The 20,305-nt window shown below is 31.2% G+C and overlaps 2 protein-coding genes across 3 annotated transcripts; both read left to right on the top strand.

Annotated features, from left to right (window-relative positions):
- The first annotated feature begins 2,476 nt into the window (after positions 1-2,476).
- On the top strand, positions 2,477-3,082 carry LOC137806048 (uncharacterized). The gene has a single exon (XM_068605962.1). The coding sequence runs from the start codon at positions 2,520-2,522 to the stop codon at positions 2,973-2,975; it is 456 nt and encodes a 151-aa protein (XP_068462063.1). The 5' UTR covers positions 2,477-2,519; the 3' UTR covers positions 2,976-3,082.
- Positions 3,083-5,602: 2,520 nt separating this feature from the next.
- LOC137806047 (uncharacterized) lies at positions 5,603-16,585 on the top strand. Of its 2 annotated transcripts, XM_068605961.1 has the most exons (14): positions 5,603-6,288; positions 6,388-6,477; positions 6,826-6,888; positions 7,515-7,601; positions 7,743-7,889; positions 7,996-8,156; positions 8,409-8,643; positions 8,781-8,891; positions 9,446-10,504; positions 10,631-10,894; positions 11,586-11,771; positions 13,140-14,294; positions 15,142-15,489; positions 15,843-16,585. In XM_068605961.1, the coding sequence occupies exons 1-14, from the start codon at positions 5,866-5,868 to the stop codon at positions 16,191-16,193; spliced, it is 4,680 nt and encodes a 1,559-aa protein (XP_068462062.1). In that variant the 5' UTR covers positions 5,603-5,865; the 3' UTR covers positions 16,194-16,585. The 2 variants fall into 2 exon arrangements, with proteins under 2 accessions (XP_068462062.1, XP_068462061.1); XM_068605960.1 differs by having other exon boundaries at positions 5,665-6,477.
- Positions 16,586-20,305: the final 3,720 nt, after the last annotated feature.

Below are 20,305 nucleotides of genomic sequence, written 5' to 3'. Positions count from 1 at the left end.
AAAAATTAAAAAAAGTATTTATTTTTTGTTTTTTAAAAAATAGAATAATTAATTAAATTGTTAAAAAATTGAATTTTTTTATAAAATAAATATTTATTCTTAAATATAAACCCTATTAAAAATGTCACAGCTAAACCTTAGATTCAGGTGTAAAAACTTTTAAATCCTAACACATGAACTATAAGACATAAAATGTATACCTAAACCCTAAACCTAAAATGTATATTCAATGGTTAAAATAAGTAAAGTTGTTTTCATTTGATGAGAAGTGAGCACATTAAGTGCAATCATTCTTCTATCCTCTTTGGTTGTGAAACACTTTTTCAAACATTCATTTATTTTCCTATAAATGTCTTTATCCTCATCTTATTTTAAATCTTTCAAAGTCATTATTTACTATAATACCCTCTGTCACTAACACAGACTTAACACTGCTTACGTGACATTAATTGACGTTGCAGACGTGACATTTGGTAAGGATGTGACACTGACTCTATATTATAATATATGACCCGTAGCACACGCAAAACTGGTTACCCGTGTGTTTGTAAGTGGTTACTTATGTGACGCACGCAAAATTGGTTCCTCCACATATACTAACAAACGCAAAACTGATTACCCGTGTTTCCGTAAGTGATTACCTGTGTGACGTTTATGGTCACCCACTCTTCATGAAAAAAAATTATTTTTTTAAATAAAAACCATATATTACATCGGTTAGATGGCTTAACCGATGTAGGTTTCTCCACATATACTGGCACGCACAAAACTGGTTACTCGTGTGTCTATAAGTGGTTATCTATGTGACGTTTATGGTCACTTACTCTTCATGAAAAAAAATCAATATTACATCGGTTAGATAGCTTAACCGATGTAAAAATCATATATTACATCGGTTAAATGGCTTAACCGATGTAGGTTTCTTCACATATACTGACACACACAAAACTGGTTACCCGTGTGTTTGTAAGTAGTGGTTACATATGTGACGTTTATGACCCACCCACTCTTTATGAAAAAAAAATCAATTTTTTTTAATATGAACCATATATTACATCGGTTAGATGACTTAACCGATGTAATATGAGTTATTATAAGTAAAAAAATATATATTACACCAGTTATTTATAATAACCGATGTAATATATATTTTTGACCCTATTTTGAAGCTCGCGTTGTTCATTCGCGCACAATCTCACTCTATCACGTCATTGTCACGTTTGCGACGTCAAATGTGTGTCATTTGTAGAGAGTGTCGGGACTCTAATACCAAATCTTTAAAAAACGAGTATTAACAAAATTAACTAAGATTCATAGAGTGAGTAATGCAACTACTTTTAGTCAACCTAGTAATTAATACATTATAAACATAAAATGAATAAAAGATCTTGAAAATTTGTCCATCCATTACAAACTATCTTAATCCCTTTTTTTGTTCGACTTCTATTTAACTAGTTTAAGTAAATTTTCAACATGTGTTTCCACTTATTGTAATGGAGTTGTATCCTACAAGAAGAAAACCATTAAGATTATGATTTTAAATAAACATATATTAATTCACATAACAAGATCTCTTGTAAGAAACAAAAAAAAAACAAATTATCTAGTTATGTGAACTTTGAGATCGACTTTGTCTTTTAAGTTGAATGTCGTCTCTATATGAATCATGTTTCCATTTTTTAACGAAGTGATCTTTAATGTTGAAGTTATTTAATAAATTTTATTTAATAATAAAAAATATATTAAATTGCATTCGGTTAGGTAAAATATTTAGTGAAACCATTATTATATCTATAAATATAATTTTTTTATATTTAATTTTTAAAATTATTTAATATATTTTCATTAATAATGACTCGTGTTAGGTTATTTATATGAATAGATAACTATTATGTTGAGAAGAGTCAAACTTCGTTTAAAAGAAAAACAAAAACTAAACAAAAACAAAACCTGGAGTACCAATAGTATACTATTAAACTTCCTCTTTTTAAATGTAATCAATGTTGCAATTTATTTTACAATCAATTTTTTTATTCACAGTTTTAAATTATTATTATGCTAAAATATTAATTAATTTGTATTATTTATTTTTCAAAAAAATACTAGAGTTTTATTAATCCTTTTCTATATAAGTTGTTTTTTCATATCGAAAATCTTTTTTTTAATGATTACCCGCAAACGTCACAGTTAATAATTAAAACACGTATATTTTATAATATAAATTTTACCACAAACAATTAAATCAGGCTTTTTCAACATATACTCTAAAAATGTCACAAATATGAAAAAAAAAATACAAATACATGCACAGTTATAATTCACAAGTAAGTTTTTCAAGAATTAAAAAAAAAAACTAAATGAGTTTATAATATTATAATTTATTTTATTTGTATAATAATTTGATAAATTAAGTTTATGTTTGGCACGAATTAAATTAAAATAATCCAGTGAATTAAAAATTGTGATGCAATTATAATATCATCAATAATGGGATGTAGGAAGGGATTTGAGCGGAGAAGATGAAGAAGGGAAGCAAGAAGGAGAAGAAGACGAAGATAGAAGATGAAGTTGAAGAAATGTTGCAAGCAGCGCAAGATCAGATTCTCTTGAATCTCTCCCAAGCCCACATCGCACGTGCTTCTTCTTCCACCCTAAATCCGGATCCGGATCCGGTTACGGTTACGGGTCTAGATCTGGATCTTGACCTGGAGCGTCGCTTCCAGGCCCTCAAAATGAAGACAAAACCTAACCTCAAACAGCAACAGCAACACCAAGATCTCTCCGCCAGATTTGATGCTCTCAAAGCCAAATCATCCAATTCCAATTCCAATTACTGCAAAGAAGAAGAAGAAAGTGAAGACGACGAAGAGACTCAAGTTCAGAAACTCATTGAGTGGGCTAAGGATGCGGCGAGGCTTGATCCTTCTCCGCCCTCCGACGACGACGACGACGATCAGAACCTCCGAGATATCTAGAATTCAACTCATTTCTATTTTACTGTTCATCAAAATTGAATTTCACAGCTTCTGTTTCTCATTCTGTATATAACTCACTCCTTCAAATATCTTTTCTGTTTCTCACATTTTCACTTTTTTTTCTTTCTTTTCCCATCTTTAACCCTTTCTCAGATTGCATATTTTGTTTGTTTCGCGATTTATTGATGCAAGAAACGATTTTGCTTTTTGAAGACTTTGAACCCTAATTTGTTATTTAAGAATTGTTCACTGCATTAAGCATGTGTCATGTGTTCAGTAGGAAACACATCTTCATTTTTTATTATAATAAATAAAATAAAATTTATTTTTAAAAGTTTATATATAAAATAATTGTATTTCAATCATTTTTTATTCTAAGAACTAAGATTAATTATATTTATAAAGAAATTGGAATGTAAGTGAAAAATTCACAGCATGTGTAATAGTATAGATTTTTGGTGTATATTTAAAATAAATTTATATTAAAACAGAAAATTATTATCTATCTCAATAAAAAAAATTAATTATATATTAAAATAATAAATATATAAATTTTATATTAATTTAATTTATTATGTAGTCATTTATTTTTTTATGATATATATTAAATTAGTTTAATTTGATTTTTTTATTGTAATGTTTTTATTTTTATTTATTCTTTTTGTAATATGAAAATATATGTTATTAAATATTAAAATATGTTATTAAATATTAAATTGATAAATTTAAATTAAATAATTTTATTTATTGTATAATTATTTTGTCTATTATAATATAAAAGTATATATTAATAAAATATTAATAGTATAACTACTAAAAGACTACTAGTATTTATAATTTAGTTATTTATATAAATATAAAAATAGTATTTTAAAAACATAATAATTATAGTAAATATAATTGCTTTTGTCATACCTAACCAACCTAAGGAAGGTGGAATTAACTATCTATTAAACTAAATTTTATATATTTTAAATAACTATGAATTACAATTTATAATATAATATTTGTGTAGTTTTATTTATTGATTTTTTTTAACTATATGTACATATGAGCTATACTACTAAATTTTCTCATTCATTTAACTATTTTCCTCGTACATATTATCAACAGTCATATTTGTTACTCTTTCCATTTTTTTTAACTACCACAAGTTTGCATTTTGCCACCATAAATATTTTAAATAATATCATTAGATTAAATCAATGTATATTACAATTAGATGTGAGAAATTATAATTAAGATTTCAAAATATGTACATCACTTACACAATAAGTAAGATTTTTGTGTGCAATTTAACTAGTTTGTTATCAAAATGAATATTTGTTTATTTAGATAAATTGTGTCAAATAAATATGAACTTCTTCAACTTAAAAATACATGGTTGTTTGAAACAATTTTACCAATAAAAAGATGGAATCACTTAGTTAAGTGAAGTCGTGTAAATCATAGACGATTTTGTTTAAATAATTTTTTTTTCCAGATTAAGTAAATTTGTTTCGTGTATTAACAAATTTAATGGTATTTTTTTTAAGTCGTAAAGAGGTAGATAGTTGTTTATTTATGTTGACATAACGTACTCAGTTCAAAGATTTTTGTAAACGTATGCAAGTTGGTTCATTTTGTTAAATTTATACCAACAACATTTTAACTATTTAAGATGTGACAAGTGTGACTGACAGTGTGCACACACGCGTCTTCACATCATAACCTTGTCAACCATCAACTCTAACCATCTTCCTCCAATGCCCATATTCTCGCTTCACAACAAATGGGTCATCGTAGTCCGCTTGCTCAATGGCAGAATCGGCAACGCAATCAAGAATCTAATGTTGACTTTTATGTTAAGTGGGAAAGATTTGATGTTGCACGTTAAACTTTGGAGACCATATGTAAACCTAATAATTTCTCATTGAGTATTTTGATTGTTGGATAGTGTCAAAGTAATAGATTTGGAGCTCAAAGGTAATTAAATCCAACAAATAAAATGAATTGACAATGGTCATCTGGAAACGCAACCCTTATAAGAAAAACCATTATTTGGACAACGCACGAAAAGGTTAATTTAAGCACGATTTCATGGTTGATTTGGGATGGAAAGTGAAGGTGAAATGTGAAGATGATAAAATCTTAGAATAGCCGTTGTCGTTGCCCTAAATCCATCTCATTCAACCACCACATTCGCCACCGAGAAGAAAATAAAACCCTAACGTGAGTGTATACATGAATATACTATGGGTCATAATTGCACAATTTACGTTTGCATACCCATTATACTGAGTAATCATAAGCAGTTAACGTTGATTATGGACATTTAAAAAAAAAACTAAATTACATATTTTTTTATGACTAAATTATTATTTTTCTTTAAATTATCAATAATAAATTAAATTATTTGCGACAACTATAACTTTTTAAAGTTACTCATAATTCTTTTATTTATTTAAGAAATTCAAGATGATTTCAATTTACCTCCCAACTTAAAAAATCACTGATTTTATACATATGTTTGAAATTAAAATAAAATTTGCTTGAAAAAAATCATAGAAGACAAAATTTCACAAGAAAAATAATTTTGAAGGTCTTAAAATTTTGTTATAAATAAAATATAGCAAAGATTGAAATACATAGAGAAAGAAGGTAGTAAGAGAGTGGTGAAGGGCACTAGTAGAATAACATCATCCCGTTTAAAATAAACAGATCCAAAAGTGTGCGCGCTTAGAACCAACACCAAATCTTAGCCAGTGGAGTGAATGCTCACAAACGTCGTTCTTATGAAGACGTGAATCAATCTTAATAGCCAAAAGAAAAGAAGAGCGCGCATTTGGTTTGTGTAGGGTTTAACCCTCAAAACCCTAATTCCACAACTTCCCCAACCCTCGCTCCCATCATGACCAAGGTTTACGGCACCGGGACGTATGATTTCCGCCGCCACCGCGTGGCCGAGTATCCGCTTGCGCCGCCGGCCGACTCCAAAGCGGTAGGTCATGTGGCCGGTGGTGGCAGCGGTGCCGTTCCGAGCAGCATCACTCTGTCGGAGATTCAGCGCGACCGGCTGACCAAGATTGCGGAGGCGAACTGGCTGACGGGCAGCGATGCAGCGGCGAAGGTGAAGGAGTTGGACCCTGACCTGGTTCGCAAAATCTACGAGACCGAATTGTTGGTGAAGGAGGGTTCCAAACCCGTTCCCTTGCAACGCGTCATGATTCTGGAGGTTAGCCAGTATCTCGAGAATTATCTGTGGCCTCATTTCGATCCTCTCACCGCCACCTTCGAGCACGTCATGTCCATCATCATCATGGTCAACGAGAAGGTCCTCGCTCTCCTCTTTTTCTTTTTTGTCGTCTTTGTTCTGCTTTCTTACAAGTTAATTTCACTTATGTGTTGCTTATATTGTGTGCCTTGCTTCCAGTTCCGTGAGAATGTTGCTGCCTGGACTTGCTTCCATGAGAGGAAAGACGCTTTCAAAGGCTTTCTTGAGAGGGTTCTTCGCTTAAAGGAGGTATACCTAGCTTCAACTTTTCTTGTTCGGTTGGATTTTCTAGCAACATTTAAATTATGCTGGCGGTCACGGTTGCAGTTTCGTTGCAATGCAGTCCCTGACATTGCGGCAAATTGCACACTAATGTAGTCAATACAGCCATAATTGTGGTAGCAATTCTGTCACCCAGGGTCCATCAACCTTGGTGTTACGGTTGAACCTTGACCCTTTTCAAGTTTTTTCTCTAACCTTTGCTTTCGAGTTTTCATTCCCCCTTTTCTCTGTTTGAACTGTGGCATTTGACTGTACAATTAGAATCCCATGTTAGTTATGACATTTTGCTAAACCTTGTGTTTAATCTGACTGTAGGGACGAGAACTGAGTATAGCAGAGAAGACAAATTATCTAGTTTTCATGATAAATGCCTTTCAGGTATGCTTGCTAGCGCACCTGCGCTTTGTCTCTTAGTTTACATTATGCACAACTTTTTGTTGGCTATAATTTAATCATGTATGTATGTTTATGTGACTGTGTGTCTGTAATGTTATCATATCTTCAAGGAGACGCTTACATTGTTGTTGATTTACTGATTTACTACTACTGCTCTACACAGTCGTTATGTTTTCAGCAATTTTTTTGTTCAAATATCTTTTGGTTTGCTACAGCTCCTAAGCCTTGAGACATAATAGGAATGTTTCGTTTCCGATTTTAATTTTGACAAAAACTGTCATCATAGAAGAAAATACCAAAATGGAGAGAATAATTTCCAATTTCTCAAGTCATCAAAATCTGTTGTTGTACATGAACTGTAGCAATCCATTATCTTATTAGTGATTGTCAGTTAGTGCTACTTGGAGAATTGACAAGGCAGTCCAACTGAAATGAAACAGAATGGTCAATCCATTATTTAACATGCCTAACAAGAGTGATTCTAGGAATGGTCATTTTATTCTATTCCATACATTCTGTTTTCCCATTCTAACTGTAATAGTTATAGTGAACCTAATAGGCTCTCAGATCATTGTTAAATGTAGCTAAGCTATTACTTTGCATTGCAGAGTTTGGAAGATGAGGTTGTTAGCAGGACAATATTGAGATTGGCAAGTTTGAAATCTTGGCACAGTTTATCTTATGGTCGTTTTCAGGTAAGATTGAATAAAAAATCAATTTGTGTTGATGAATATTACCTTTGTTAAATCATATTCTTTATTTTATGATTAATGTTAAATATTATTGTTTGCATGCTAAGTGCCATTTCTTTGGGCCATTGGTCTTCACCTATGTAGATGGAGCTTTGTCTTAATCCTGGTTTGAGCAAGAAATGGAAAAGGATGATAAAGAAGGAACCTGTGAAAGGAGGTGGATCACATTTAGATCCCTCAACTACAGTTGAAGTGATGTTCGTGAGAAACCTCATAGAAGAATTTCTTGAGGTTTTGTTTTAAAAAGTTTGAATGTAATGTTTTCCACTTCAACAAAATATTTTTACTTGAAAGTAGTTTCCTGAATTTCTTTTTGTTGTATTCATTTTCTTTTTAGATACTAGATTCACAGGTACTTCCCCAGAAACAATTTTGCGGTGGGGATGATGAAATTTTTGATGGTACCGGATTGGGACTTGTTAATGATGCTTGTGTCCTGTACTGTGAGAGGTTTATGGAATTTCTAATTGACCTCTTGAGTCAATTGCCAACAAGGAGGTATTTTGTTATGACTATCTGTAGTCTTTTTCATTTAAGGACTATGTTGTTTTGTTTAATACTACAAATGTTATATTTAAGTTTTACTTAGATATTTTGCCAGTGTTATGAATGATGTCCAAGTTACTTCCATAATTTAAAATGGATTCAATTCTTAAACGCTTGGAGCAAGATGGAATTCTTGTAGACAATATCATTCTTTTGTCTAATATTACAGAACAAATATTTCCTGACTCTGATTCTGATTTGTAGGTATTTGAGGCCTCTGGTGGCTGATGTAGCTGTAGTTGCCAAATGCCATTTAAGTGCACTCTATAGGCATGAAAAGGGGAAGCTTTTTGCCCAGTTGGTTGATTTGCTGCAATTCTATGAAGGGTTTGAGATTAATGATCATACAGGAACACAGTTAACAGATCATGAGGTTCTTGAAACTCATTACAGTCGATTGCAGGCATTCCAGCTTCTTGCATTTAAAAAGATGGAAAAGGTGAGAGTTTAGATATAATTTAATATGAATGAACATAAAATACTAAAATCCTACTATACTGTCTATTACTAATATCCTACCTTTCCCTAATTTCATGTTTGTGTACAAGATTTCATATTTTTTTTTTCTGGTTGTAGCTGCGGGAACTTGCTTTGACTAACATTGGTTCTATTCACAAGCGTGCTAATCTATGCAAGAAATTGTCTGTTCTTTCTCCAGAGGAGTTAAGGGATTTTGTTTGCTGTAAGGTATATTAATAGATTAACTCTTGACTCGTCTATTTTTTATAATATTGATTTTGGGTCTTCAATTTTCCTGTACCACTTATAAATGTAGAGTTTTAGAATTGATTGTTAATCTTTATCTCTATTGCTAATGATTATAGTTATTTCATTTAAAGTTCACTTATTCTTCTTCCTTTCTTATTTCATATCATTTCCTCTTTTTATTTTCTCAGTTTTCTGGTATCTTTTAGCTTATATATTTTCCAATTTAGTTGTCATTTTTATACTTATCCAGATATTTGCGAGTTCCTCCTGAATTTAAAAGCTTGCTTGGTCTCCCTTTTAATAAAATGCATACTGGCTTACTCTGTTTATGATCATAAGGAGAAGTGATCTTTTGTTATATTTACTGTATTGTAGTGGGGTTAACTTTCATTTTAATGTACGTGTTTCCATTATTTCATGCAGTAGTTATGTTGATTAATTTTAGAAATTGTATCGTAGTGTTTGTAGGAATGCACCATGTGTTGATTTTCATTAGTACATACTTTGTTTGTTGACATCGTTTTGTTATGCAGCTCAAACTGATCTCCAAGGAAGACCCCTGGTCTGAGAGGGTTGATTTTCTTATTGAAGTAATGGTATCCTATTTCGAGAAGCAACAATCTCAAAAAGAAGCTATTAATGCTCTTCCCCTTTACCCAAATGAGCAGATTATGTGGGATGAAAGTGTTGTACCTAGCATAAATTACTCAGGAGAAGGCTGTTTAGCATTGCCAAAGCTGAACTTACAGTTCTTAACACTTCATGATTATCTTCTTCGAAACTTTAATCTTTTTAGACTTGAATCAACGTATGAGATACGTGAAGACATTCAGGAAGCTGTTCCACATCTTCTTGCATATATTAATAATGATGGAGAAACTGCTTTTCGTGGTTGGTCAAGAATGGGAGTGCCAGTCAAAGAATTCAAAATTTCTGAAGTTAAACAACCTAACATTGGAGAAGTCAAACCAGCATCTGTGACTGCAGAAGTTACTTATAGTATTTCCAGCTATAGAGCACAGATTAGATCAGAATGGGATGCACTCAAAGAACATGATGTATTGTTTTTACTATCTATTCGTCCATCATTTGAGCCTCTTAGTGCAGAGGAAGAAGACAAGGCTAGTGTCCCACAGAAGCTAGGCCTACAATATGTACGTGGGTGTGAAGTTATTGAGATTCGGGATGAGGAAGGAAACCTTATGAATGATTTTTCTGGAAGGATTAAACGTGATGAGTGGAAACCCCCAAAGGGGGAACTGAGAACAGTAACTGTGGCTTTGGATACAGCACAATATCACATGGATGTAAGTAACATTGCTGAGAAAGGGGCAGAAGATGTTTATGGTACATTTAATGTGTTGATGAGGAGGAAGCCAAAAGAAAACAATTTTAAAGCCATCTTAGAATCAATAAGGGATTTAATGAATGAATACTGTATTGTTCCCAAGTGGTTGGAAAACATTTTTCTCGGTTATGGGGATCCTTCTGCTGCACAGTGGACTAATATGCCTGATCTATTAGAGACAGTAGATTTCAAAGATACTTTTATTGATGCTGATCACTTGAAAGAATGTTTTAAGGATTATGAGGTATTTCATTTTCATAAAATTCATAAAGCTTTTTGTTGCATGGGTGTGGTTGATGTTTTCCATTTGGAATTCTTGTATGAAATTTTGGTGCTTTTGTGATTTTCTCTCACTTCATGTATTTTTCAGGTGTCTTTTATTAATTCCAATGGAACAGAAAATTTGAATCCAAGGGCTCCTTTTAAGATCAAGCTTCCGAGAACACTCAAACCTAGCAATGGAGCTCTTACTGGGAATGCAGTTTCTACTGCTGGTGCAACAAATGATGTCAATACAGCTGTTACTTTTGATCAGAAAGAAGCACTAATTATTGAGGCATATACTCCTCCAGATCCTGGTCCTTATCCTCAAGATCAGCCTAAACAAAATTCAGTTAGATTTACTCCTACACAGGTGCATTCAGCTCTTGATCTCAATCTTACATTTTCACTTTCCAGACATACTGATTTTTGCTTTTATCTTACTCTGCCCCTTGCTTCCCTCACTGTAGGTGAGTCTGATCTTTTACCAAAATTCAATTGATTAATATGGCTAATTTGATTCACCTGGAATGTACAAATGCAGTGCTTGTGTTTTGATACAAGTAGAGCTAACCTACTTTGGCTTGCATCTTGTACGGTGATGCTATAGCATTCTTTTCATTTGATAGAGTAAGGAGACCATGGTTGAATCTATGTAGTTTTCTCATGTATTTCCTAGAGTACGGACCATATTTTCTAGGTTTTCTCATTACACTTACATTTCTTATAGAATAAGATTATGTTTACCTTCCTTGTGTGATGTTCTGCTGATGGTTGTTTTAAAGCTATTTCCACATTAGTTTTGCAAAGAAATTGGACTGTTTTTTTTTCTTGCCCCATTATTTCTGTCAGTAGCGGCAGTTGGAGAGAGCATGTAAAGGAGAACATGGTTTGCACATTTTAAAAGATTGTGTGGCTTCTTGTTCTTCCTTTCTCTCTAACTGCTGTTCAAGTGCAGGTGATCAAAATCCCCATATACATTTCCCACCATTTACTTTATTCTATTCTCCATCTGAGTACACAGGAGTAATATTAATGATAATGTGAATGTTTCTGTCAAGCAGGTTGAAGCAATTATCTCTGGTATTCAGCCTGGTTTAACTATGGTTGTGGGGCCACCTGGTACAGGAAAGACTGATACAGCTGTACAAATTCTGAATGTTCTTTATCATAATTGTCCTTCTCAAAGAACCTTAATAATTACTCATTCAAATCAGGCTTTGAATGACCTGTTTGAGAAGATAATGCAGGTGAGCTTTTATTTCAACTCCTCACAATGTTGTGATTTTAATTTTTGGATTAAAATTTTTAGTAGTTAATGTCCTAGTACATGGAATGAAAAATATGGAAAGAATGTTAATGAGATGTATTAATGTTCTAGCTGGTTCATGTATTTATAACAATTCATACATCATAGATGGAAAGAGAACAATTGAAAAACTACTCCTAGAATGTAGACTTTAAGCTTTAATTAATCTTACAAAACTAGCTTGTAAGGAACACCTACTTATATATACTATAATTTGCCTATATATCTTGTTGATGTGATATTTTTAACATATCCCCTCACATTGAGGACCAAATATCTTGAGTGTGGAAACAAAAATTATTCAATAGTGGGTTCCAACAAAACTTGTTAGGATATCCTAACTCAACCTTACAATCAACTTATAAGGCAAGATTTGCATAACTTGTGGAAACAAAAATTATTCTTATATATTTATTATAATTTGGTCATATTTCTAATTGATGTGAGATCTCCAACAACTACACCTAACTGACAAATAAGTATTTAAAAAAATAAGTTAAACTATTCTTACAAGTTAAACCTATTCAAACAAGTTGAACAATTCCAACAAAGGCGAAAAAGCTAGATGAACTACTTGATCCCATATGAACTCTAGAGGCAATACTTGACTAGTAAAATTTCTAGCCTTTGTCTTCAATCTGACGCATCCAAGTAAAGAAAATTATGGTGCTCAATCCTCTAAAATTAACACCAACTGACGATCCTTTCGAACAAATCAAATATACCAGACACAGTTCCAAAGAAGGGAATAATATATATGGGCAGTTTTGGTCCTAGGGTGGTATGTTTCTCTGGAGTATTTTGTTCTCCAATGCCAACATGAAAGTGGCAGAGAACTTAAAGGGAGACTCGGATAGTGAAAGGGTGACTTGCTGCAGATTGAAGTATATTGGGAATGATCTCTGGATATTCTTTTTAACTTCTGATAAAACATCTGATCATTATAGTTTTTTATCTTCCCACACAACCCTTTATCCCTCATAATTACCAAACATAGTTCCATATTTTCCCTTCTATGCAGTTTAAGAAATTTTTGGGCTTCATCATTGATGGAAGCATCCTCAAGCTCACAGTATCAATCATTTATGTTGTTTTCATTAATCTTGAATCTGTTATTTTCATTATTTTGTTTCAACCAAATATTTAGTTTTCTGGAAGATGAACCTGATATTTAGTATTGTTTTTCTTATTGGGAATAGGATTTTTTATTGAGGGTTCTAACTTGGAAGTTAGTAACTTCATTTTTGATTAATTCTGTCTTCTTTACGTAAGTTTAACATGTGTTTCATTTTATTTCTTTTTGCTTTAGAGAGATGTTCCTGCACGGTATCTTCTCCGACTTGGTCAAGGAGAACAAGAGCTAGCAACTGATCTTGATTTTAGTCGGCAAGGTCGTGTTAATGCAATGCTTGTTAGACGGTTAGAATTGCTGAGTGAAGTGGAGAGGCTGGCAAGATCTCTTCAATTACCAGAGGATGTGGGTTACACTTGTGAAACTGCAGGATACTTTTGGTTACTTCATGTTTATTCTCGCTGGGAGCAATTTCTTGCTGCTTGTGCTGAGAATAAAGAAAAACCAACATTTGTTCGAGATCGTTTCCCCTTCAAAGAGTTCTTCTCTGATACACCCCATCCTGTATTTACAGGTGAGTCTTTTGAGAAAGATATGCGGGCTGCTATGGGGTGTTTTTGCCATCTTAAGACCATGTTTCAAGAACTTGAAGAGTGCCGAGCATTTGAATTACTTAAATCAACAGCTGATAGGGCTAACTACTTAATGACCAAGCAGGCTAAGATTGTGGCAATGACTTGCACCCATGCAGCTCTAAAGAGGAAAGATTTCCTCCAGTTAGGTTTTAAGTATGACAACTTGTTAATGGAAGAAAGTGCCCAAATTTTAGAAATTGAGACTTTCATTCCAATGTTACTCCAGCGGCAAGAGGATGGTCATGCACGGCTTAAACGCTGTATTCTGATTGGTGATCATCACCAGTTACCTCCTGTTGTGAAGAACATGGCTTTTCAGAAGTACAGTCACATGGATCAGAGTCTATTTACCAGGTTCGTCCGATTGGGCATTCCTTACATTGAGCTAAATGCTCAAGGAAGAGCCAGGCCAAATATAGCTAAACTTTACAATTGGAGATACAGAGAATTGGGAGACCTTGCTTCTGTAAAGGAGGAAGTCATATTCAATAGGGCAAATGCTGGATTTGCTTATGATTATCAGTTAGTGGATGTTCCAGATTACCTTGATAAGGGGGAGACAACTCCATCCCCTTGGTTTTACCAAAATGAGGGAGAAGCAGAATATGTTGTCAGTGTCTATATATACATGCGTCTTTTAGGGTATCCTGCAAATAAGATATCCATTTTGACTACTTATAATGGTCAGAAACTTCTCATCCGAGATGTTATAAATAGGAGATGTGTTCCATATCACTTCATTGGTCCTCCTAGCAAGGTATGTTTCTCATCCTTTACCTTTTAATTTATATTTTAGATCAAATTTCAAAATGGTTTCTTTAATAGAAGGAAGTGTCAATTTTGGGTTTTTGATTTCTGAAGATGATTTTATAATTATTATTTTTATTAGGGTGTATTATATTTCCCTCTCTTGATAGGACATTTTACCAAGACGAAATGGGCCACAATTTTGTCCATTTTACGTAAACGAATTTAGTAGTTGCAAACAATTATGGATTAGGCTCTCACTGACATTTTTCCTTTCCCTATATCTTTCCGTGTCACCAACTACTAGTTTTAATGCCTTATTATTGAGTTATGGATTTTAGAAGATGTAATGAATTTTTAAACATGCCTGTTATCAGCTTTGGAACTTTTTTACCTATAATCTTCGTTTCATCTTCTAAACTTCCCAATTTGATAGTAGGGTTCAGAACTGATTACATTACAGATGGTGTGGGGTATTGTAGAGAGAAAAATACCAGCAATTAGCTTTTTTACACTACATATTCATTTATCGGGAGGAGTGGTTATTTTTTAAATTAGAGTGGATGGTAGCCTAATGTCAGTGTCTTTCTAGGAAGGATACTAAAATTTTGATAAATATATTCGGAAAACCACACCACAAAAACTACCTATTGTAGTTGGAGAGCCCAAAGCCTTGTAAGACCCCACACTAGAATCCCATACTTCCAACGTGGGACTCAAGTCATACTTTGCATACTAATACCGTTTTTTCTATGATATTTTGGACTGTGGAGTAAACAGACATCTCTGAAATTGTTGTACATTTTTCAAGTTTTGATTCTCAATTATGTCAGTTTTCTATAAATGGCTGCTCTCAGGTTACTACAGTGGACAAGTTTCAAGGTCAGCAAAATGATTTTATATTGCTATCTCTTGTGCGTACTCGATTTGTTGGTCACCTACGTGATGTAAGAAGATTAATTGTTGCAATGTCACGTGCTCGACTTGGTTTGTATGTCTTTTGCCGTCGTTCCCTTTTTGAACAATGCTATGAGCTGCAACCGACATTTCAGCTGCTTCTTAAAAGACCCGACCACCTTGCCCTTAATGTGAATGAAATAACATCATATACTGAACGAGATGTTGAAAATCCTGGACCTAAACATCATGTACATCTTGTCAGTGGCATCGAGGAGATGGGGAGTATCATAGATAGATTGTATCAGGTATGTCCCAAATCTCATAATACAAGAAAATGTTCTCCATTTTATCTTCAGTTACTCTGATACTTTTCCTGCTTTTTACTAATAAACTAAATTTATTTGGACCGAAAAGTTTAGAAAATCGGGCTAAGGAATACATCTTAACATAAGTATACAGTAAAGTTTATCTTCCAATTTTTCTGAACATTATGCCTGAAGTATTCCGATGAGATATTTATTGTGGGATAATATTGTTTACGCTAGCTTCTTTTAATACAAGCTGAACTTTCGTTGTACTCCTTTACTTGCCATAGATTATATTCTTTCTGGGTTCTATTCAACAAAAATACTTAATGATTTTTTCTATATATTTCCAGGAAAAGTTGAGACTAGAGTTTCATAAAAATGAGCCTTATTTAGAACCATCAGAAAATACCGAAAACAGCATAGACATGCCAGAACAAGCAGAGGATACTGATATGCCAGAACAAGCAGAGGACACTGATATGCCAGAACAAGCAGAGGACACTGATAAGCCACAACAAGCAGAGGACACTGATAAACCACAACAAGCAGAGGACACACCGCACGAAATCAAGGAGGCTACAACTGTCGATAACCATGTGGCTGAAAATATGCCACCGGAAAACAGTGTGGAAGAAGTTACCATGGTTGATAACAGTGATGGTGTTGCAAAGGAGGAGACTGGTGTAGGTGCTGCTGAGTAATCGAGCATCCTTTACACTTCTGTTTATTTTTAAGCTACATATCCGTAGGCATGCCATTTCTTTTCTATGTCTAGATAGATTGCCAAGATGTAGCAATGGGAAATCAGATTTTTGATGTGAAAGGTAGCATGGAGGAATTCATGAGCTTGTACCAATTGTAGTGAGTATATGGAGATGCCAGTGCCTAGAGGAAGCAATATTTTCCATTAAATTTTGATAGACTACGATGAATTTACTGTAGATTGAATGTCTCACCCCTACAAGAAGGGTATGCCCATCTCATACTGTACAGTAACTCCACCAACATTCTCTAGTGTAGGATAAGATGACTTTTATTTAAGTTTTGTTCTTTTTGTTAAAAAAAGTAAAACTGTGTGAACATTGTTTTTTTATCACAGGGTATCCTTTAAACTAACCAAATTTCTGGGCATTTTCTTTTTTTTCACCCCATACCTATTGTTCATTTACTAAAATACTTTTATCAGTAAAATCCCTCACTCTTTGGAATATGTCGAAGATCTTCTTGATTATGAAATCTAGAAAGGTTCTATAATTGTCAGTCTAGGATTATAATTTTTTTTGTTTTTGGAAACATTTAATTATTGTTTTAATCGTAGTTCGAGATTGGGTAATTTAGATCTTTTTTTTTTCTTCTAAATTATATTATGCATTAGGTAATTCAGAATTATATTTTACTTGAAATATATTTCGATTACATAATTTTCATATTATAGATCTTGAAATTATATTATGGATAGCAAAATTTGACATGATTTTAGGTTAAAAATGTGGAATGTGTTTTCAGCATAAATTGTAATATAATTTTGGATTAAAATATAAAATTTAAAACTATATTTTGAATTACATAATTTATTCTGTAATTAAGAACTATATTTTAGATATTGTAATTTGGAATTATATGATGTGAATTTCATTTTATCCATTTTTTTGACTTAAAAGTCGGTTTTTTTTTCTGAAACTAGATAAATATGAAATTTGTATGTTTCGAAACTTAACCTGTTCAAATATTTTTTAAATATTTTTTTTATATAAAATAGAAATCTCAATAAATAAAGAAATATTTAAGAATTCAATAATAAATGCCAAATAATAATAAGGTAAAATTGTAATCGTTGAAATTTAAAAACGATATCCAAATAAATCAATAGAAAAAGTATGGGAACAAAAACAAGATAAATATGCATATGTCCGTTGTTTTTTAATCTGAAGTTAGATTGAAAAAATCAGATATTATTTTATATCTCATCAATCTAAATATTTTCCGTTAAAATCATGTTTAGTTTAATAATCTTCAATATAAATTTATTTGTTATCTCTTATGTAAATTGGAATAAAACTTTGAAGTGTACAAATTATTTCCTACTTAGTTTCATCATAGATAGAGATATAGTGATGACAAACAGATGTAATGATATTAGCTAATGGAGTTAGAATCAGTCTTCAAATCTTATTGATTCTGGATAAAATAATTAATAAAGTCTGATTGTGTTTAAATATTTAAAATATAAGTATATATTTCACAAACAAAATAAGCATTTGATATTAAAGTGGTATATTTTACTACATTAAATGAATAACTTCTGAACACTAATACAAATTATTAATAAATTTATTGTTTTAAATTAGTTAAACTAGATTAGTTGAAACGATAGAAAATTAAGGCTTCTTTAAGTACTGAAAAGAAAATCCAAGCAATTAAATTAAATTGAAGTAATAAGGCATTAATAGTTGATTAATTGGTGATCCTAAACTTAATTAGTTTGAGATAAGAGCAAATGACTATTGCATTATTTGTTCCTTTCTCCATAGTTGTTATCACTCATTTTGTTATTAAAATTGTTGTGTTGTGCATGCATATTTTTGAAGTTGAAACTGTGGACTATTATTAATAATATTTTTGTTTTGTTCTTGATGTTTAAATATGAATTCACTAAGAACTAAGATATTACCATGCTATTACATAATTTGATATACCAAGTGGTTAGTGATGGTGACTCAAATTTCATACTTTTCTCAATTCAAATTAAAATTATACTTTAGGAACCATTAAATGTCGACACGTTAGCAAACCAAAAATTTATTTTTAATTCCAAAAAGTTTTATTCTACTTAAATTTTTGTCATATAGTATTCCATTTTGATGAGGGCATTGGAGGTGTTTTTTGTTACTTAATCTATGTTTTCAATTAAATTTGTGCAACACTTTATTATAATTAATGTTAAATCTAACCAATCATCTCATATCAATTGAAAGATGCATATGATTAGTAGAAGATGGAGAAATAGGTTAAGATAAGTGGTGAACAATTAATTAATTAAGGATGGTCATTTTGTTAGTTATTTCACATTTTAATTTAATCCCTAATTAACTAAAATATTTTTCACCTAAATTAAAATATAATAATTATTTTGAAAAGCACTTCCTGCCACGTCGGTTAGGATATATTTCAATTTGATTTTAAGATTGATAACTTGAAATTTTGATAGATAATTACATATTAATTTATAAATTATTTATTAATAATAAAAATTGTAATATTTTGTAGTCTCTAAAATAATATTTAATTTAATTAATATAGTAGTTCTTTATTTTTTATTTTTAAAATTAATTTTTATTTAATAATTTTCTTGGAGTGAATGTATTATGTTATCTAGTTATTTGAAGCTAGGACACTTTTGGTACCATGAAGATTCCAAAATCTTGTAAATAAAAAAATGGTAAGTATAATGTTGATTTATTTTAAAGCATATTACTTTTTATAATTACGATTATAGGTCACTTTTAAAGTATAGTCAACCTTAAAGTGGTTGGTGCAATAGAACTTCATTCTAGTGATACTTTAAAGCAACAAAAAGTGCAAAGATAATTAATTAGAGACACCAACCTTTTGTTATTAGTTTTTCTTTTAAAGAATGGTGAAATATAGACTTACTTACTTATTAATTAATTTATTTATTTCTATTTGATTTAAGGTTACCTTTTATATTTTTAAAAGTTTAATTTAGTTTTTTATATACTTTAAAAGCAATCACAACTTAGTTTAAGATTAATTTTGTTAAAAATCGTTGTAAAACAATTTTTTTTTTTAAAATTTCTATACTGTATAAAGGGTCAACTTTTAACTATTATTACAAGTAAAATAAAAATAAAAATCAAAGACTCTTTTAACATGATTTTGGAATTGAAACATGATTTTGGAGAGGAATAAATGAACAGGTTCTTGTATTGAGAAATTTGAATTTGAATTTGATTGAAGTTTTGAATTTTGATAAATTGTGGGATTATGTAAAGCTCATAAGGTAAACTATTAATCAAACCATCTTATATAGAAGCAATGAATAGATGTTCTTCATTCCATACAATATTAGAAAAGATCAAAGAAATTTTTTTAAGATATTAAAGGAAAAAGAGAATGAAGAATATGTTACTTCAAAGAGAGGATGTGTCACACTAATTCATTATTTAAATCAAATAATTCAATATAAGAATATATAGAAAAAGTTTTAAACCATAAGAGATAAATGCTTTCAAATAAAGAAAAACTTAATTTTTTTATTCATTTAAAAGTAATTATAAAATGATAATATAAGTCATAATTATTTAAACTCAATTGTTACTCTTAAATAATTGCAACCTGAATGTAGATGCTAAAAAATCTGTTGTGAATTGTCATATTTTAACCAACAATTTTTAAACTTTTGTTGTCTAATTGAAAAAATCTTAGTTTATATACTATAGTACACAACCACCTAGATCACAAAGAATTTGTTGTCTAAAATTTAGACAACGGTTTTGTCTAAAATCAATTTCATCATCCTCTTCCACTAAAAAAAATAATTAAATATAAACTAAATTTAGAGAAAAATAATAATTAATTGTTATATTGAATAAATTAGATATTATTTTAGAAACTAAAAAAATATTGATATGTATATTAGTTTCTAATATTTTGAAGTGTGATATGGAAAGATTCAAACTTTCTTCTATATAATATATGATCAATGAAAAAAAAACATATATTTATTTTTGGTATTCCAAACCTATCAAACAAAATATCTCATTTTCCATATGGGTTGACAAAGTACTATCTC

This window comes from Phaseolus vulgaris, chromosome 3 (genome assembly GCF_000499845.2).
Source record: "Phaseolus vulgaris cultivar G19833 chromosome 3, P. vulgaris v2.0, whole genome shotgun sequence".
NCBI lineage: Eukaryota > Viridiplantae > Streptophyta > Magnoliopsida > Fabales > Fabaceae > Phaseolus > Phaseolus vulgaris.
Note: the sequence above shows the minus strand (reverse complement) of the source record. Positions and strands in the feature narration are given on the sequence as shown.